Raw genomic sequence first — 18,840 nt, forward strand, 5'->3', positions numbered from 1 at the left:
GAGAGAAGAGATATGTCTGATCGCCACCTCAGCAGTCAGCCTTAGGCTGTTGATCTTGATTCTTCTCACCCCCGGTGAAGTTAGAGGAGGTCAGAAGCTGTTGTTGCCCATGCCATTTTTACACATCAGTATGACTTTTATCTCTGATTTAAAGTGTAATACAGTGGAGCTTCATAAAGAAATGTAAAAATGTTGAGGGAAAGATTTTGCATTTTTTGGGGGGGTAACAACTAGAATACAGTTAGCTTTACAGTTACCAGCTATACACTGCGATTGACCACAGCTTGACAACCAAGGAATCCTATTTTTTCATTTTCTGCAGTGGAGCCCTGGTGACACAGTGGTTAAGGGCTGTGGGTACTAACCAAAAGGTTGGCAGTTCTAATCCACCAGATGCTACTTGGAAACCCTATAGGGCAGTTCTGCTCTGTCCTGTAGGGTGACTATGGGTTGGAATTGACTCAACGGCAGTGGTTTTCTTTTTTTTTTTTATTTCTTCATTATGAGTAAAGAGTATGTATTTCTTTTCAAGTTTTTATATTGCTCTTTGGTTTGCCAGGAAAAAATACAAAGCATATTTACCTGAATGATGTAATGCCTGGACGGTTCAGAGTAATTCACAGTGGGAAAATCTCAACAGCGACTCATCAGTGTAGCCTTCCCCATTCATCGTAAGCAGCAGTGTGGGCTGATCTCCCGCTTGTGCTTCTGACTTGCTAACAAGTTGAAATATACAGTACTGAACCCTGTGTGTGATGAAAGGGCTATCACTTCTACTGGATTTACCAAACCATTTTGTTTCCTGATGTGAATCCTGGCTGAAACAATACACTTTTTGTGTAGAACCTTCAGCCGAATTAAGGGAAGACTAATCACCTCATCACTAATGCTGCTCTTTAGTGTTTGAAGATGGAAATGGAAAGAGCAGCATCTAGCTCCACTTAGCGCATTTTTTTTTCTTTTAAATATAAGGAGACTTGAAGGAAAGAAATAATATTTTTATTTTTATAACCCTCTGTCTCCACCAAAAAAAAAAAAAACAGATTTTGTGGCCGTGAGTATCCAAAGCATTTGGTTAGTTACCACACACAGTTAAGCAGGATCAGTGTGTACAGAAAGCCAATTCAGTGTCTGTAGAGTTCTTTTGTAGTTTCCTGTGTGAAGGTTTTTTTTTCCGCGTTTTGTTTTGAGTGTCATTTGCAATTCATTGTCTGTGTTTTCTGAGGTTGGTGTATTCAGCTGCCCTGACCCTGGGTCCTGCACATTTAGCTCCTTGGATACAATCCTCTGACGTTACTGCTGACGCTAGGAAGACAAAAGCCACTGAATATCTTAAGTAATAAAAAAAAGCCTTTGTTACTGTTTGTTATTATAAAACACCTGACTGGAAAGAAAAGCCTTGAGATAAAAGTACATTTAAAGTTGGCACATACCATGGCCACATTTCCCTTTGGACTCTGAGATAGCTCCAGAAGTATTGAGTTAGGTCTGTATGAAAAAATCACAAAGGAAGAAAGGCTGGCAAAGAGAAAACCCTCAGCAGAGACCCCAGTCTGTAAAGCAGACCTAGTACTTTGAGGAGGACTTCTCTGGGTCATTTTAATCCCATGCAGTCTTGACGGGATAACTAAAATTCACACTCCATCCCATTTTAGATACGAACCATAGCTGGAGACTGTACAAATCCCACAGAGATTCTGTGTGGATTTTCTAAAATATTTTCTTTACTGTTCATCTGTATGTTAGCCCACGTGGAAAGTGGAAGACAGTAGCCCAGAGTTATTCATTAAATGGTCTAACTAATCTGGAAAATTTGCTGTCTGCCATGCACTACCAGCCCCACTCCCTCAGAGTGAAGAAGTGAAAGTCATTTTCTGTCACTTGGCAGAAAGAGACCCAGGTTAGCACAGACCACAGAGACCGAAAGCCTTGCTTTGTATGGAAGAGAGTGGACTGTAATGCAGCATAAAACAGCAGAAGAGGGTACTTCTTAAACCTCTTTATTTTAAGTGATTGATAAAGTTGGAGTTTCCACACAGAGTCTTAACACACTGTACTGACAACCGCCTCTCTCCCATGGACATGGCTGTTTGTTGTGACGGGTCAGAGCTAGAAGTCAGTCAGGTAGACATCTGGAAATTGTAAGATCCCCAGGTCACTCAGCAGGACAAGTCAAGGCTGTGTTGGAGCTGCATTGTGTGTGTTCTCGTTGGCACTCGATGCCAAGTTCACATGAGTCACGCTTTCATATCCTGCCTGTTTTATTAGTTGGCAGTCCTCTAGTGGAACACTTTCTCCTGTTTAAAAGAGTCTTTCAGTCCCTATCTGCTCGGTTAATGAATATGCATAACATAACTGCCCTCCCCCAGCGTCTTGTCACTTCTTCCCCCTTCAACTCCAAATTGCTGGGACTTTTTTTTTTTTTTTTCTTTTAAACGCAAGAGCTAATGCTGCTTCTGTTTTTGTTTTTAATAGCTTTTATTCCTAAGCAGATAGTTTTTTCACTTGTGGTCACCACTTTACAGTACAATGGGATGTACTGGAAACAAGCTGGAGGATTTTGAGATTGAAAACACATACAAAGATCTTCCTAAAATTTTGTTTCATTCTGTAGCCCTCTCCCCTACTTTCTGTTTGGATTTTTTTTTAATCACATTTATTCTTTATCCATTTGGGGGTACAAAATAAATGTAAAGATACGTTGGCTAAATTATCCCCAGCAGACCTTTTTTAGAATTTTGCTGTTGGCTTAAAAACTTTTTAAAATCATTATCACTACTTTAGGAATGAGCTTATGTGGAATTTCCTGAGATTGAGATGTTGATAATGAATATTTGCGGGGGAAAAGGTAAACTAAATTTCAGTATTTAGGGCTAGAGCTGGAGGTGGTGATATTGCAGGGTGATGGGATGTATATTTCTATTATTACTGCTAATATTGTTAATATTAATTGTAATGTAAGTTTGCAGCTTTTGAGTATTCAGATGCTTTACAGGCGTTTCTTCTTTTAACCGTAACAATAATGCGTACCTTTTTTTTTTTTTCCTTACAAGGAAACCAAATCCCAGCTGGGTTGAGTAACTTATGAAAGGTTACATATATGTTCTGTGAATGTTATCTGTAAAACTTACTAAAGCTCTTCTCAAATGAAACTACTTCTGTCCTCATTTTTTCCCATTCACTATGGCTCATGATCAAGACTGCCTTCCCTCCCAGACTGTAGATTGTAAACTGCTTGAGGACAGGAACTATGTCTGTGTTATTTTTTTTTTAGTATATCTCTGTGCCTAGCTTAGTGATAGAGTATTGTAAGTGCTTAATGAGTGTTTCACAAATAAATGAATGAATGTACGAATCTCTAAGCGCCTTGAAAGTTAAGAAATCAGGGGCAGATTTTGAAAAGAATTTTTGCAAAAAAGAACAGTGTTGGAAGACTTCTACAACCTGATTTTAAGACTTCGGTAAAGCTACAACAAGCAAGACCGTATTGTATCAACATAAGGATAGACATATAAACAGAATCAAGAGTCCAGAAATAGACCCACATTTTTATGGGCAGTTGATTTTAATGAATGTGTCAAGGCAATGCAACAGTAGAAGGAAAAGTCTTTTCAGTCAATGAGATGTCTGTGTATCTACATAGAAAAACCTGAGTATCAACTCCTACCTCACACCATATATAAAAATCAACTCAAAATGAATTATAGGTATGTGAGAACTAAAACCATAAAACTTACAGGAGATGTTGGTGAAAATCTTCGTGACCTTGAGTTAAACAAGGATTTCCTAGATGGGACACAAAAAGCATGAACCATAAAAAGAAAAAAAATTAATAGATTGTATTTCCTCAAAATCAAACACTTCACAAAGTTGTAGAAATGACCAGTAAGCACATGAAAATATGTTCAGTATTATTAACCATCAAAAAAAGGTAAATACAAATTAAAATAACAGCAATTTAATGAGAAACCGCTACATACCCATTAAGAATGACTAAAATTTGGAAGACTGACATACTTAAGTATTGGTGAGGATGTGAAGTAACCAAAGCTCTTATACAGTACTGGTGGAAATATAGAACAGTATAATGATTTTGGAAAGCTCTTTGGCAGTTTCTTAAAAAGTTAGTCATACCCTTACTAAATGACTCAGAAATTCCACTCTTAGGTAGTTATCAAGGAGAAAAACATGCAAAGATTTGAACCTGAACGTTCCTAGCCGCTTTATTCACAGTAGTCAAAAACTGTAAACAACACAAATATCCATCACCAGGTGAATGGATAAATAAAAGGTATATTCCTTCAATGGAATACTGCTCAGCAATAAAAAGGAATGAACTACTGATATCCGTAACCACAGGATAAATCTCAGAGTCACACTGCTAAATGAAAGGAGACACAAAAGTATACCTAATATGTGGTTCTATTTATAGAAAATGCAAACTTATCTTTTATATAGTGGTAAAAACAGATCAGTGGTTACCTGGGACCAGGGAAAGAGGGAGGGATCTTTTGGGGGTGATGGAAGTGTTCTGACTTGTGATTGGGGTGGTGGTTTCACAGGTATATATATTTGTCAGAATTCATCAGTTTATATACTTTAAACGGGGAAAATTTGTTGTGTTGAATAACATTGATAAAGAAGAAATTGGGCAAGGGAAGGCAGAGAAGAAAGAGTTAAGACCTGGTGATCTACTGCCATAAAGATTACAGCCTTGGAAACCCTACGGGGCAGTTCTACTCAGTCCTACGGGGTCGCCATGAGTCGGAATCCACTTGACGGCATACCGCAACGACAATTTGAGCATATGCTTCCCACAGGCTAGCGTTGTAATTTAATTTTCTGCGTGACACTTTCTCAAAAATGCAGAATAGCTAATCAGCCATCCTATGTGTGATTTAAAAAAAAATTTTTATTTTATTTTATTTTTTTTGATAGACCCTAATTTTTATAAAACAGTATGGAATCTGATGGCATTTTGAAGTTGTAAGGTATAGGAGTAAGCCATGATGTATAAATCGTGTTTTAAGGTACACAGCCATGGTCAGTACTTACTGCTAATAATGTATGTACATACATGTGCACCCTCACAGGTTCTTTCAAAACCCTTTAAAGAAAAGTCCCTGATGGGATCATAAGTACAAAACATTTGCTGATTCGTTTGCTCTTCATCCATTCAGTGGTCAGCTGGAATGCCCAAGAATTACGTTCTGGGCCTGCTAGCACAATTTATAGCAGGATCCTGTCTCTTGTGCCATTGTTAGAGGTGCAGCCATTTATGCCTCCTGCTGCATAATAACACTGGTCCCAAGTTTCAGAAGACATGTTTGGCAGCCTGGTGGGACATTGCCTGAACCCTTGCCTCAAGCTGGGTGAAGTATACAATTGGAGCTGAAATCTCAACATAAATTTTAAGTGATTTCATGTAAAAGAAAAACTTACTGTTGGTGGACTTTTACCACAATCCCAGCAGCAGTGATTTTATTACTAAAATAGCAAGTGATCTAGTGCCAGGTATCCTGCCCAGTTTATTAGTTGGCACTAAAATAACATAAAATTAATGGGCAATTTATAGTGCAAACTCAACAAAAAGCTTATGAGGTTCAGTTTGGCTGTCGTATTCCAGCTCAGCTGAATCTTGGTAAGTTTTCTAGAGATTTAAGCACAGATCCACAGTATCATCAAGTGTATAATGGGATTCTTTAATTCACTTGACATTTATTGACCATCTACAGTGACTCTGACAATGTGCTAGGCGCTCATCTCTTTGGTAGACCCTACGTATTTTATGATTCCTTTTTAGTAGTAACCGTCAAGGAATGCCATATCATTTTTGCTGTTGGAATAGGTTACTTTTATCTTTAAATTGAAATCACCATTGATTTAATGACATGAGTATGAAGAGAAAAGTAAATATGGAGTTTTGGTATCTGCTTACTCTACGGCATACTCCATTAAATGGCACAAAGGGATGGGGCTTGTGGGTATGGTATATGTGTGTGTCACTACAGAAGCATGTGCAAGAGAGAGAAGCTTAAAGCTGCCTTCTTTCTCCTAATACTAACATCTGTTCTCAGCCACTCAGGGGAAGAAAAAAAGATAAACCTAGAAGTTAAGGAGCCGCAGTAGCCCACATTTAAGCTCCACAGTAGGGCAAGCCCGGCTTTCCCAATTTTAAGGTTTCTGAGTGTGATCAACGGTTTGTCTGCAAACCCAAGAGAATAAAGAGTTGGCCCATGAACCCCATTCAGTGTGTTTCTACAAGGAAAAGAAAGAAGAGGTTAACATTCTGATTCCATTTTCCAACTGACAGTGACCCAGTTACACCCTTCCCAGGACCAATTAGGTGGAAAGACATTTGCTAAGTAGGGAAGAGCCAATCTCTGATTGGACTGTGCCCTAAATTCCTTAAAGGAAGGGACCATGCCTTTCCCCATTTTCTCACCTGTGTTTGGCATGAGAAAAAAAAACCCTGTTGCCTTCGAGTGGATCCTGACTCATGGTGACCCCGTAGAACAGAGTAGAACTGCCCCACAGGGTTTCTAAGGCAGTGATCTTTTCAGAAGCAGACTGCTGTCTCTCTCCCACGGAGCAGTTGGTGGGTTTGAACTGTGACCTTTCTTTTGCTTAGCAGCCATCACTTTAACCACGGCACCACCAGGGCTCCTTTGGCACATAGTAGGTCTTTATTAACTCCTTAACAGATGAATAAATCCACTCTTCCTTGCTTTATTCACTTGAATTCTTTCTTCCTTCCTTCTTCATTCTGTTCTTTCTTTTCCTTCTTTACTTTTTACTTAGTGCTTTGGTAATTGATATCTTTTATTGAAATGTGTCTGTCCCACCGTATAAGCCCCTTGCATGTAGACACTGGGTGTTATTCTCCAATTACTTTTCTCCAGCAACTGGAATTATGCCTGGAACATAGTAGAACCAAATACAGAATTTTTGACTTACTGGTGAAAGTAACCAGTGGAAATTAGAATCCCTCAAAAAGGATCAATTGTGTAAATAAAAAAATTGAAATTATTTGGATTCGTGTACCCTGCATGTGATTTTTCTTCTTTGTAGGATTTTAAGTGTTAGTGAGAAAAACTGCTTTTAAAAGTTATTGGCCACTCTGACGGTATTGCTTTTGAAATGTTTGACCTGAAGATTTCTTCATTTTAATTAACGAAGTTAACGTGTTCATCTCTGTACTCATTGCTACCTAATTATTTCACATAATAGAATGTCGCATTTCTTTTTCTCTGATATCCACGAAGGTACCATTGGATACAACCAGCGGAACAGAATTGACACTCTCATGTATCTCCTCGCATATCCACAAAAACCCATGGTTAAGACAAAAACCATTGAGCTGATAGAGTTTGAGAAGCTGCCGGCTGGACAGAATGCAACGGTTGCTGTCATGAGTTACAGTGGCTATGATATCGAAGATGCTCTTGTTTTAAACAAGGCCTCCTTGGACAGAGGTGAGTGGGTTTTCAAATCTCTAATGCCGAACATGCCTTCTGCAGAGTTCGGTATAAGGATGGTTCACGTAAAAATCACTTGGAGTCAGAACACGAATATCAGTTTCAAGCAATTTGAATGTTATAATATGCAAAAAGGAAGTGGTCATGCTTTGGCATTGGCTTTTTTTTCCACGTATATTATGCAATTCGTAAAATGCAGTCCTGAGAATCCTTTTTTTTTTTTTTCGTCTGTGCTGTTTTACTGGTGACTTGAGACAATTCCACAACAGTGGAAAAATTTTTCAGAATTTATTTTCTAGCAAAAGTTAAAGAAATGAAGTCAGTTTTTAAAAATATATCTAATGATGTATTTAATAAATGTATTGAACAACAAACTTGTTTGAAAGGCCAGCAGCAAGATTTAGATATAAAAGGCTACTTTTTATTGTAGATCTCAACTCCATAATCTTTAAGCTTTTTTTTTTTTTAAACTAGATGATAAGTGTTAAAAATATACATACACAAACCCTGGCTTGTAGTTTTTACTCTTTTCTTCTTCTGTTTTTTGACAGTTTAGTTTTGCAAGTCACCGCTTCAAGGTTTGTTAGCCATCACCTGATCTGATTCTGACTTCTCTATTCATAGTCTCTATTTCTCTTCTTTCTCCCTGGCATACCCACTCTGCCGGCCCCTTCCCTCCTCGTAGTTGCTAGGCAGCCGTAATAGCACTCCTAGACATGTGTCTTTGGCATTAATGTTGGCTGCACTTAATTTATGCCTCTTTTTTTTCCTCCAAATGACAACAGCCATGCTTTAAAACTAGATGTTTTCCTTTCTGATTAACTGGTAACGTTTATGTGGAAATCTGAAGACTTTGTGATGTCTGTCAGAAACTCCACGGCACAATTTAATGATCTGAGTGTACTGTCCCCAGGCTTTTAAGCTACCACCTGTAAATAAAATGTCTATTTACACTTAAAAGAAAACACTCCTGGATTTCATGCAGTTCAGAGTCACACTGCAGCGCGTTGCAGTTAATGGCCATCATAGGAAATGTAATGTTTCCAAACCAGCTGGCTTTCTGAGCTGCGTTCGTTAACACCAGACCCAATTTACTAGGAGCCAGGATGACCGCGACCTTGCTCGAAGACACACATATACCTTCATCAGTTACAGAAGTGTCTTGTATTGTCCCAGAGTTGCCTTCATATTTAAAAAAGTATTTTAGAACACTGAGATTTTACTTAGGAATCCGCTTTACCTGGTTGATTTTCTAAGCTCACATTCTTAGATTTCTTAAAAGAGTTCTGTTTTTGGTGGAGATTCATAAGTGAAGGCTTTTACAGCTGTGCACTTATATCTCCAGTAATAGCTGTTTTCTATGTAAGTGAACTCTGTCATGTCTCAGTATATCCTAGGGGGATTAGGGAGAAAATCTAGTTTTAAATAACTGCTTAGCCAAAGAGAGAAAAGGAGGGGGGTACAGAAAAGCAGCCACAGAATCTTGGGAAATAATATTTGGTGTTGAAGGAATGACAGCTCTTTTGGGTAACTGTATAACTGATAAGGATTTTTGAGGGATTCTGTGGTTGACTGTTTTGTCCCATCGGAAGGTTTTTTTGTCCATTGTTGCACATTTTTCTTACTGTGTAGATCGTTGGTTGGTCTCAGGACTTTTCCCTTATCCACTAGATAAATGTGGTCAAAAAATATAAACAAAGTAAACTCTTCAAGGGAAGAGGCTGACTGTCTGACATTAAAATTTCTTGTTTGCTTGTTTGGGGCTTCCTCTGAATGGCCAAATTAGAAGAAGAAAAACTTTCCAGAGAGGATAATAGAAGTTTCCCACCAAAAGGATTTATGCCAAGAGTCCTGTGTAAAAAGTCAGTGGACTTGGTCTAGTCTTAACTCTGCCACCAACTTGCCGGGTGATATTAGCTACTGAACTGCTCTGGACCTCACTCTTATCACCTGTAAAAGATGGGTGATTTCTAAGGCCCTTTCCAATTCTAACATCCTGTGGCTGTATGCTCTGAAGGACTTACATTGTCACTTTTTGACTTCTCTCACCTGTTTCCAACATGGCAAAGTGTGTTCCATGCTAAAAGAGGTGGTAGAGATTCCAGTGTCTATATGGACAGTAGATAGGGGAGAAGTCCTTGAGCCAGTTCTTCAGATTGTGACTTGGGTTGGTTTTGAATTGAATAACACAAATCAGTGTTTTCTTGTAGTTTTGTATTACTGGTGGTTGTGATATACATCTTTGTTTTGTTTTAGGGTTTGGACGTTGTCTCGTATATAAAAATGCTAAATGTACATTGAAACGATACACTAATCAGACTTTTGATAAAGTGATGGGGCCCATGTTGGATGCTGCTACGAGGAAACCCATCTGGAGACATGAAATTTTAGATGCAGATGGTATTTGTTCTCCAGGTAAAAGCCTTTAAAAACATTAAACATTTTTTTTGAGTTTATGAAAGTTATTCAACAATATTTCTGAATATTTGGTAAATAGTGCAGGAAAAAAAATAGCTTACACAATACCACTATCCTATCTCAACCAGTGTGGTAAGTTTTGATGTATTTCCTTCCAGTCCATTTCTCTATGCATGTGTTTTTCTATTTATATATCTATTTTAATTATAATTTCGAATCATATAAAAAAGTTACTTAAGAGATATAGGTCGTATAATTATATAATTAGAATAGGGTCATGTTCCAGCATCTACACTAGTATGTTATCATTTGTGCATTTAGCTTATAAACTGACATTAGAATCTTCTGCCTAAAAGGTGTGACTCTGTTGTAATTACAAACTTATATTAACTGTGTTGATGCAGCCCACAGTACCCACCCATATGGGTCTTACAGGCTAGTGTGGGAGACATTGATCAAAGAATCACACATAAGCAAATGTCAGATTACAACCAAGTTAAAGAATTGTATAGGTAGCTACGAGGCCATTTTATAGCAGGAGGATTTGACCTAGTCAGGAAGATCAGGTTAGCCTTTCCCAAGGAAGGGAGCTGAAATTTGAAGGATAAGTAGGAGTTAACTATTAACTAGTGAAAAGGGAAGAGGAGTGTGTTCTAAGCAGCAGGAAAGGTTGTGTAAGGGCCCTGGAGCTTGATAGCTAAAGGCCCTGAAAGGACAGTGTGGTTAAAATGAAGAGAGCACAGGAGAGCATGCTGAACGTGTTTGGAGAGACAGAGAGGTAGGAGCCAGACTGAGCAAAGCCCTACAGCCATGTTACTGTTGTCATTGTGATCCTAAAAGGCATGGGAAACCACTTAAGAATTTTAAGTAGATAGGTGTGATATGATCAGATATAGATTTTGAAATGATTGTTCTGACTATAGTGTGGAGAAAAGATGAAAAGGGAAACAAAATAGAAGGGAGAGCAGCTGATAGCTTCTTGAAGTAGACCAGGTGCCCAAGGACAGGGGACTTGTTAGCTGTGGTAAAGGTGGAGAGAATGAGCTAGCTTGGAGAGGGAGCTAGGAGGGGCTACCCACGTGACTGCGTCATAGATGGGGCCTGGATAGTGAGTGCTGTGTCAGCGGTGGCACCATGAGGCACACAGGGCATGGCTCCCCCTCCCCCTCTCTGCCTTTGTTTCTTGGAGAATTTATCTCACTTGTAGCCCTGCTCAGTGTAACTGGGAAAACCACTGCTGTGACGAAGCTACAATAGTTGGTCTTTGAGCATACCATGAAAAGACGCAAAGCAAAGATGGCAATAGAAGGGAAATCAGAGAAAGAAATATTTTTATTTCCTTATTGCCCAGGTTAGGTTGGTGGTGACTTATCACTGATTGAAATAACTGTTAATAAAATAAACATTCCAAATCTGTTCTGATACCTTAAAAGATATATGAAATTGCTACATACCTGAAATAAGGCTTTTCTTGTTAATGTGGACCTTAAATCAGTTTCTTGATTTTATACACACTATGATCTTAATCGATAACTTTTTTAACGGCTTGCCTTGTTGAGGTCTAGTTCCTACTCTATGCATTTTTTTTTTTTTTCTTCCCTGTCTGGATTTCATGGACCAGGTCTAACCGTAATAATTTTATGCCCCAATAATCTTCATATTCCACACAAGATAACAATGTGTCCAATACACTTCTCTTTTCCCTAGGTGAGAAAGTCGAAAACAAACAAGTACTTGTAAATAAGTCCATGCCCACAGTGACCCAGATTCCTTTGGAAGGAAGTAACATACCACAGCAACCACAGTACAAAGATGTGCCCATAACGTAGGTATCGGTTAGGCCTTGCGGTAAAACATAGAAATGCAAAGAAAACGAATGAAGAGGGGAAATTAGAAGTAGGTCTTGGTGGGTTGGAGCATTAGTAATATAAATTTGGGATATTAATAGTAGTCACAAAAATGGCATGGCATGGAAGATACAACTAGGTTGCAGAGTCATGTAGATCTTCTAACCTGGGTTTGAGTTGTGGACCACGTAGGCAGTGTATTCCAGGTGGAGGAAACGGCAAGATAAAGGGCACGTAAGTATAAAAGTGCCTGGGTCCCTTTCTTGGTGGTGGCTCCACCATCCAGCCAGCCACCCCAACAAAAACCTGACTGCTTTCCTTTATCTGCCACACATACCAACTCACCACGTCCTGTAGGTCCTGTCGCCTTAGCAGTTCTATTATCCTCTCTCCTCCCTCTTCTTGCTTTGGCTGCCTAGGTTCTGACTCTCCTCTACTGCCTGGATTCTTAGTTACTGTTCGCTGTTCTGTCTGCCTCCAGTCTTGCACCCTCGCCAAACCTCCTAGACTCTCTCTGTACTATTGCCAGAGTGATTTTTCTAAATTACTCATCTGGTCATGTTATTCTCTTGCTTAAAATCCTTTACTGACACTGTTACCTATGGGATTAAGGCCAAATGAAATGGTAAGACTTACAAGACCTTCTGTGATCCATGGCATACCTCTCTACCTCTTTGTACACTAGGCCCTGTATTTCCAGTAAATTGCTTCTTAATCTCCAAAACATGCCATTCTGTTTTACCTCTGTGCTTTTGCTCATGCTACTCTCTGCCTGGAATGCCCTTCCCCTGGTCAGGTCTCAACTCAAAGGTCACCTTCTCTATAAAGCAGCCTGCCCCCTCCTTGTAGGCACTGTCACCCCCAGCCTCCAGCAGGTTGACTTTTACCTGGGGCCTTTATAGTTCTCCAGACAACTGACATTTCTACTGCACTTTCTCTCCTCCTTTATGGGAGTGTAAGTACCTTTAGGGCAGGGACGTGCCTACTTAATCTTCATATATCCAGAGCCCACAAGGATCTGTGAAACCCTGGTGGCGTAGTGGTTAAGTGCTATGGCTGCTAACCAAGAGGTCGGCAGTTCGAATCCACCAGGTGCTCCTTGGAAACTCTATCAGGCAGTTCTACTCTGTCCTATAGGGTCACTATGAGTTGGAATCGACTCAACAGCAGTGGGGTTTTTTGGGTGCAACGATCTGACACATAGTAGACTGTTAATGTTTGTTGTATGAAAAACAGATAAAAGGTAAATGTGTGAAAAAATTAATAATTGGAAAGCTGAGTAGATAAAGGCCATATAAAAAAGTGGTTAAGAGTTGGAGTCCAAAGGCTTCAGCTCAAATCCTAGTTCCATTTCATATTAGCCGTGTGTCCTTGGACAAGTTACTTAACCTCTCTAAGCCTTGGTCTTCCTCACCAATAATAAGGGAATAACACCTCATGGGACTTTCATGAAGATTAAATTGCATTGTGCCTGCTTCCAAATAAATTTCCGGTAAATGTTAACCATTCTAAATGTTTAAACTATGAAAAGGAAATTGTAAAATTTGAATTTACTGTTGAAAAATGAAGGTCATCTTTTAGAGCCCCGAATTAAAATGTCAGAATACTCTAGATTCACAAAGGACAGTTTGAAAACTCAGTTTTAATGACCTTCTTTTAACATTAGCTACAAAGGAGCAACAGATTCATATATTGAAAAAGTGATGATATCCTCAAACGCTGAAGATGCCTTTCTGATCAAAATGCTGCTGAGACAGACTCGGCGTCCTGAGATTGGAGACAAATTCAGTAGTCGTCATGGGCAGAAAGGTAAATTGTATCATTTCGCAACTTGTTTATGAAACTGTACTGAAATATTTATCACGTATGTGAGAAATATTTTATACCTTTCCCCTGCTAAAAAAAATTGTTTGAAAAATTATATTGTTGTCAGAATTATTCCTGTTTTATTTTTCAGATTAACCTGTTTATATTTATTTTTTTCTTTGTATTGTGCTAAAATATACGTACCATAAAGTTTATCATTTTAACCATTTTTAAATGTTCTGTTCATTGGCATTAAGTACATTCACAATGTCATGTAACCATCACCACCATCTGTTTCCAGAACTTTCTCATCACCCCAAGCAGAAACTGGACCTGTTAAGCAATAACTCCCCATTCTCCTCTCCCCCCAGCCCCTGGTAACCTCTAACCTACTTTCTGTCTTCAAGAGTTATTTTTTGATAGACAGTGCAATTGTTTCCCTAGGCTATTCATTTCATTCTCCTGAAACTGCTCTGCCCAAAAGTATAATTATAAATACATGTAAAATTTGAATTTAATCTTGAAAAATGAAGGTCATCTTTTAGAGCCCCGAATTAAAATGTCAGAATACTCTAGATTCACAAAGGACAGTACGAAAACTCAGTTTTAATGACCTTTTAACATTAGCTACAAAGGAGCAACAGATTCATATATTGAAAGAGTGGTGATATCCTCAAACGCTGAAGATGCCTTTCTGATCAAAATGCTGCTGAGACAGACTCGGCGTCCTGAGATTGGAGACAAATTCAGTTAGTTGATGATCTACCTGTTGAATACATGTGGTTGTTCAAAAGTTAAATAATAATACCTTCTTGTTTTTTTAAAGGTATAGCTTTGAAACACGGTGTGGTTTGTTGGGTCATAATATCATAGTTGCCTGTGGTGCAACTGTTAAGCGCTTGGTTGCCAACCAAAAGGTTGCAAGTTTGAACCCACTAAGCGGCTCCACAGGAGAAAGAGCTTGTGATCTGCTCCTGTAAAGATCACAGCCTAGGAAACCCTACAGGGCAGTTCTGCTGTGTCACGTGGGGTCACTATGAGTCGGAATCGATGCAGCAGATCATAACGACAGCAGTGTCATAGAATGTCAGCACCAGAAGAAACGTCAGAATTATCTGCCCGTTTATTTAGCAGATAAGGAAGTTCAGACCGTGCATATTAAGCAGGCAGTCAAGGCTACACAGGTCATTCATAGCTGAGCTGGGATTAGAACCCGGCTGTCGTGACTCCCAGCACGGTGCTTTGTCCACTGCGCGTGGCGCCTCTCTCTAGGTGGTGTTTCTCCCTCTGGTCCTGTCAGTGTGCCTCACTGTCATCGCTGACGGTTACTGCTGCTTTTTCATCTATCTGTGGTTTCGTTTTGTTTCTTATCTGCAAGAAACATAACACTCTATCACTGTTAATTAACTCACGATTAGTAGGGTCTTTCTTAGTCAACATTTATAGTATTTCAGAGTAGAAAGTTTATCCTGGCATTTGAATTTTGGCTCTGCCTGCCAGGTATAAGTTTTAAGAATAACAAGCACAAACTCTGTGCCTGGCAATGTTCTCGGCACATTTCATATACTGAATTATTTGATACTCACAACAATCTTGTGCAATAGCTACATTTTACAGGTTATTCTCTGCATTTTACAGATGAGGGGCCAGAGGCACCCACATTGGTGGCAGAACTGTTTTTTGAACCCTGGTATCCTGGTTCCAGAGTTCATTCTGTTAACTACCTACGAGGCTGCCCTCTCTGTGACGCAGTTTGCACTGTGCCTGGCACGTAGTAAATGCTTGAGAAGTGGTGACAGTAGTCATTAACACTGGCCATTATTCATGCTTTTGAAATGTGCTTCACATGAGCCGCTTTCATTCTTCAGTGTTGAATCTCACTTTTGCTTTTAAATTACTAGTGTGATATCTTTTTTTAAATTCCTTGGTTTGGGGATTACTATGCATTATATGCTTGCTGATTTTAACTGTTTATTGCCGAGCGAATATATCAAATACTATTTGTTTCATCAAATGAACCCAGCCTGGGTTGCCACTCTGTTGATTAAGCTGTTTCAAATCAAGATACTATTTCACCCCGAGCATCTTTAGTTCCGTTCACATACGCCAGATTATTTTAGTCTCAATATTTTAGAAAGAATTTGTTCCATCTGTAAACGTGCATTTGACACCTGTAATTCATACAGTTCTCTGAGCTGCTAAATTCTTTGGAGTGTTTTTTTTTAAATATCTTGAGAACTACTTACCAGTGAAAATCAAATTCTCTGTATTGAAACTTTCTCTTTTTCTCCTCGTCTTGACAATTTCTGAGATGCATTTCTACGTCATTCTAGGGTAACCATAACCTTATTGACTGTCTCTATTCTACTTGGCCTGCACAGGAAGGAGCCTTGGTGGTACAGTGGTTAAGAGCTCTGCTGCTAACTGAAAGGTCAGTGGTTTGAACCCACCAACTGTTCCATGGCAGGAAGTTATGGTAGCCTGCTTCTATAAAGATTACAGCCTTGGAAACCCTGTAGAGCAGTTCTACTCTGTCCTGTAGGGTCGCTGGGAGTTGGAATCAGACAGGTTTGGTTTGGTATTACCTGGACAAGAGCAAAGTTTGATAGTCTTCTTATCAAATGTTAACACTGGAAGCTTTGCATATAGTAAGAAAACATCTTCATTTGGATTCAGTTTATAAGCTTCCAATACCCAAGTCCTTGGTCGTCATCCCTCAGAGTGTTGTGTGAAGAGTTGAAGGCTGGCCATCAATTCAGTGATCACCCACTGTGTCCTAATGCCACTAAACTTGTTAAGGGCAGGGACCATGTCCTTGTATTCTCCATAAAGTCTGAGAGAGCTTTTCTCATAGTAGACACTTAGCAGATAGTTGATAATGGTTGAATAAATGAATGAATGAAAAAATGCTAGAAGGTAGGGGAAGGAAAAGGGAAAAAGGTTCTTTGCTTTTGATAGGTTGACTTTACTCAGGTTTTAATCTGTACACTATGTATGAGTGCATGTATGTGTGTAGCCAAAGCAGTGCTTTTAAAAATCAAACCATACCTGACTAGTACCCATTGCCATGGAGTCGATTCTGACTCATAGTGACCCTCTAGGACCCATAAGATTTCCAAGGCTGTAAATCTTTATGGAAGCAGACTGCCACATCTTTCTCCCCTAGAGCCGCTGGTGGGTTTGAACAGCTGACCTTTCAGTTAGCAGCTGAGCACTTAACCATTGTGCCACCAGGGCTCCTATCTGACTAGTAAAAGCCTCTAAATACAGACCCCTAAGTGAAGCATGTCTGTGTGCTATAACATTTTTTCAAGCCGTTAATATGATCAGGATAATGTTCATTGATGGATGTTGTTTCCAACTTGCAACGATCTGAAACATATCAGAGTTTAGAGAGCTTTTCAGTCTTAGGAGAACTTTAACTTGTACATCTCTATATGAAACTGAAAGAAGTCCTCTTGGGTTTAGGTGACCTTTCGCTTGTACTGAGGAGTTTGTCTTCCCAGTTTTCCTTTTCCAGATGGCTTTTAATCCAAGGGTAAAACCTTCTGATTAGACTTGGTTCCTTTGATAATCCCTTCTCTTACAGCTTCATCCGATTTATTGAAAAGATTGGGGGGAAAACAAACCAACAAACAAACAAAAAATAGGTGGCATAACTTGTAACAGAGTAGTGGAAAGGATTACATAGGACCCTTAACTAAACATTGTTTTTATTTCTTCAAAGTATAATGTTTTGTTAAATAATACATGCATGTGGTTTTTAAAAAGGCCAAATAGTATGAAAAATGTTTTTTTTTGTACTGAAAAACATCAATCCCAGCCATTCTTCCAATTCTACTTCCCAAGAGCAATTTGTTCTCATTTTTACCTTCATATTTCTAAGTAATATCCTTAAACGGCTATGTCTTCATTTATCAATTTGAGACATTACCTATGGATTTCCTGTTATGATAGCTAGGAGGACCTAGCTCTCTTCCCCTCCCCAACTCCCTGTTTCTAGATTTATCAAAATTTTTGTTTATGTAATTATTTAGATCACATTACTATGTATTGTTCACTCCCAAACCAAGTAGTTGAGTGCATTTCTTTGTTATGTAGCTTCAGTTTTTTTTTTTCTGAAGCTAATAATTATGTTTATTTTGCTTAATTTTCTTTAATTCTTACTACCATTCTTTTCGTATCGTCAACAGCTTCTTAATACAATTTTCCGCATGATCAAACGGTCTTCTAGGACTGTTTTTTGCTTTTCCAGAAGATCTCCCTTCTAGAGCCTCCACTCTTGTTGCTCCAAACTGTGGTGGTGGTTCTGGAAGCCAAAGCTTCTAGCCAGTGTGTCAAGACTTGGTAGTAGGTGAGCTGAGACATTAAGTCCCTCACCCCTCAGGACAGCTGGGCAGAGCCTGGCCAGCTTGTGTGGTTTTTTTTATATTTAGTTTTCTTCTGTTCTTTATTTTGTCTCTATTTCTTGAGAGTGTTTTTTTTTTTTTTTTTTTCTCATTTGTTTAGTGTCTGATGGTGGTAGTGGTGGTGGTGGTGGTTGGCGGCCGCTTTTCTCTAATGCCTGCTACATCCTTGAACTAGAAAAAAGCAACTGGAAGCTCTGTGTCCATAGATAGATAGAACTTGTTAACTTGCTTGTAGGGTAATGAGGCAGTGAACCACTTTTATTGCTGGGCCATTCAGTTTCCACATAGTAGGGTCTTTCTAACTCCTGCCCAAAGGGTGGAACTGGAGTGAGGGTGGGGCAGTGTTTCAGTCTGTGGACTGGCCTTGTGGGAGCCAGCCAGGAGCAGGGGGCCGGAGTGCGAAGTTCCACGTGCAGACTTTCCTTTAATTCCTGTGCATCAGGCCTGTACCTCCCCCTGCCCTCTGTTGTCCTTGCTACTCCTGGCCCTGTGGTTATTACGGCTCTGTTTCTCAAGCAGGAATTGGGAGAGGAGGGTAGTTTCCTGGCTATATGGGGTGGGGGGTAGGAACTCGGGTTGGACAGTCTCTTACAAAGACATTTATTTAAACAAATATTTCTTAAGTGTCTTCTAATTATATTGTACTGTTCTAGGCCCTGGGGATAAGCAGTGAACAAAACAAAGAAAATGGAAATAATAAGTGCTGTGATGGAAAAAATGTATATATGGGAGGGGGATAAGTAGGGAAGCGTTGGGGGGAGGGTTAGTTAGTGCTTGAAATTTCAGGTAAAGTGGTTGGAGAACAATACCTCATTGAGAAGATGACATTTGAGTAAAGACCCCTGAGAAGTAAGGGAGCAAACCCTCTCTCTGAGGAAGAGC

At 39.3% G+C, this 18,840-nt stretch overlaps 1 protein-coding gene across 2 annotated transcripts in view; it reads left to right on the forward strand.

The window, feature by feature from the left end:
* POLR3B (RNA polymerase III subunit B) overlaps positions 1 to 18,840 on the forward strand; it is a 145,573-nt gene that overhangs the window by 100,458 nt on the left and 26,275 nt on the right. For both annotated transcript variants that reach the window (XM_049884249.1, XM_049884250.1), the window contains 4 exons: positions 7,266 to 7,475; positions 9,735 to 9,893; positions 11,604 to 11,721; positions 13,410 to 13,552. In XM_049884249.1, the coding sequence (XP_049740206.1) occupies positions 7,266 to 7,475; positions 9,735 to 9,893; positions 11,604 to 11,721; positions 13,410 to 13,552 (630 nt within the window). The remainder of the gene's footprint in view (positions 1 to 7,265; positions 7,476 to 9,734; positions 9,894 to 11,603; positions 11,722 to 13,409; positions 13,553 to 18,840) is intronic.

This window comes from Elephas maximus, chromosome 4 (genome assembly GCF_024166365.1).
Source record: "Elephas maximus indicus isolate mEleMax1 chromosome 4, mEleMax1 primary haplotype, whole genome shotgun sequence".
NCBI classification, from domain to species: Eukaryota; Metazoa; Chordata; class Mammalia; order Proboscidea; family Elephantidae; genus Elephas; species Elephas maximus.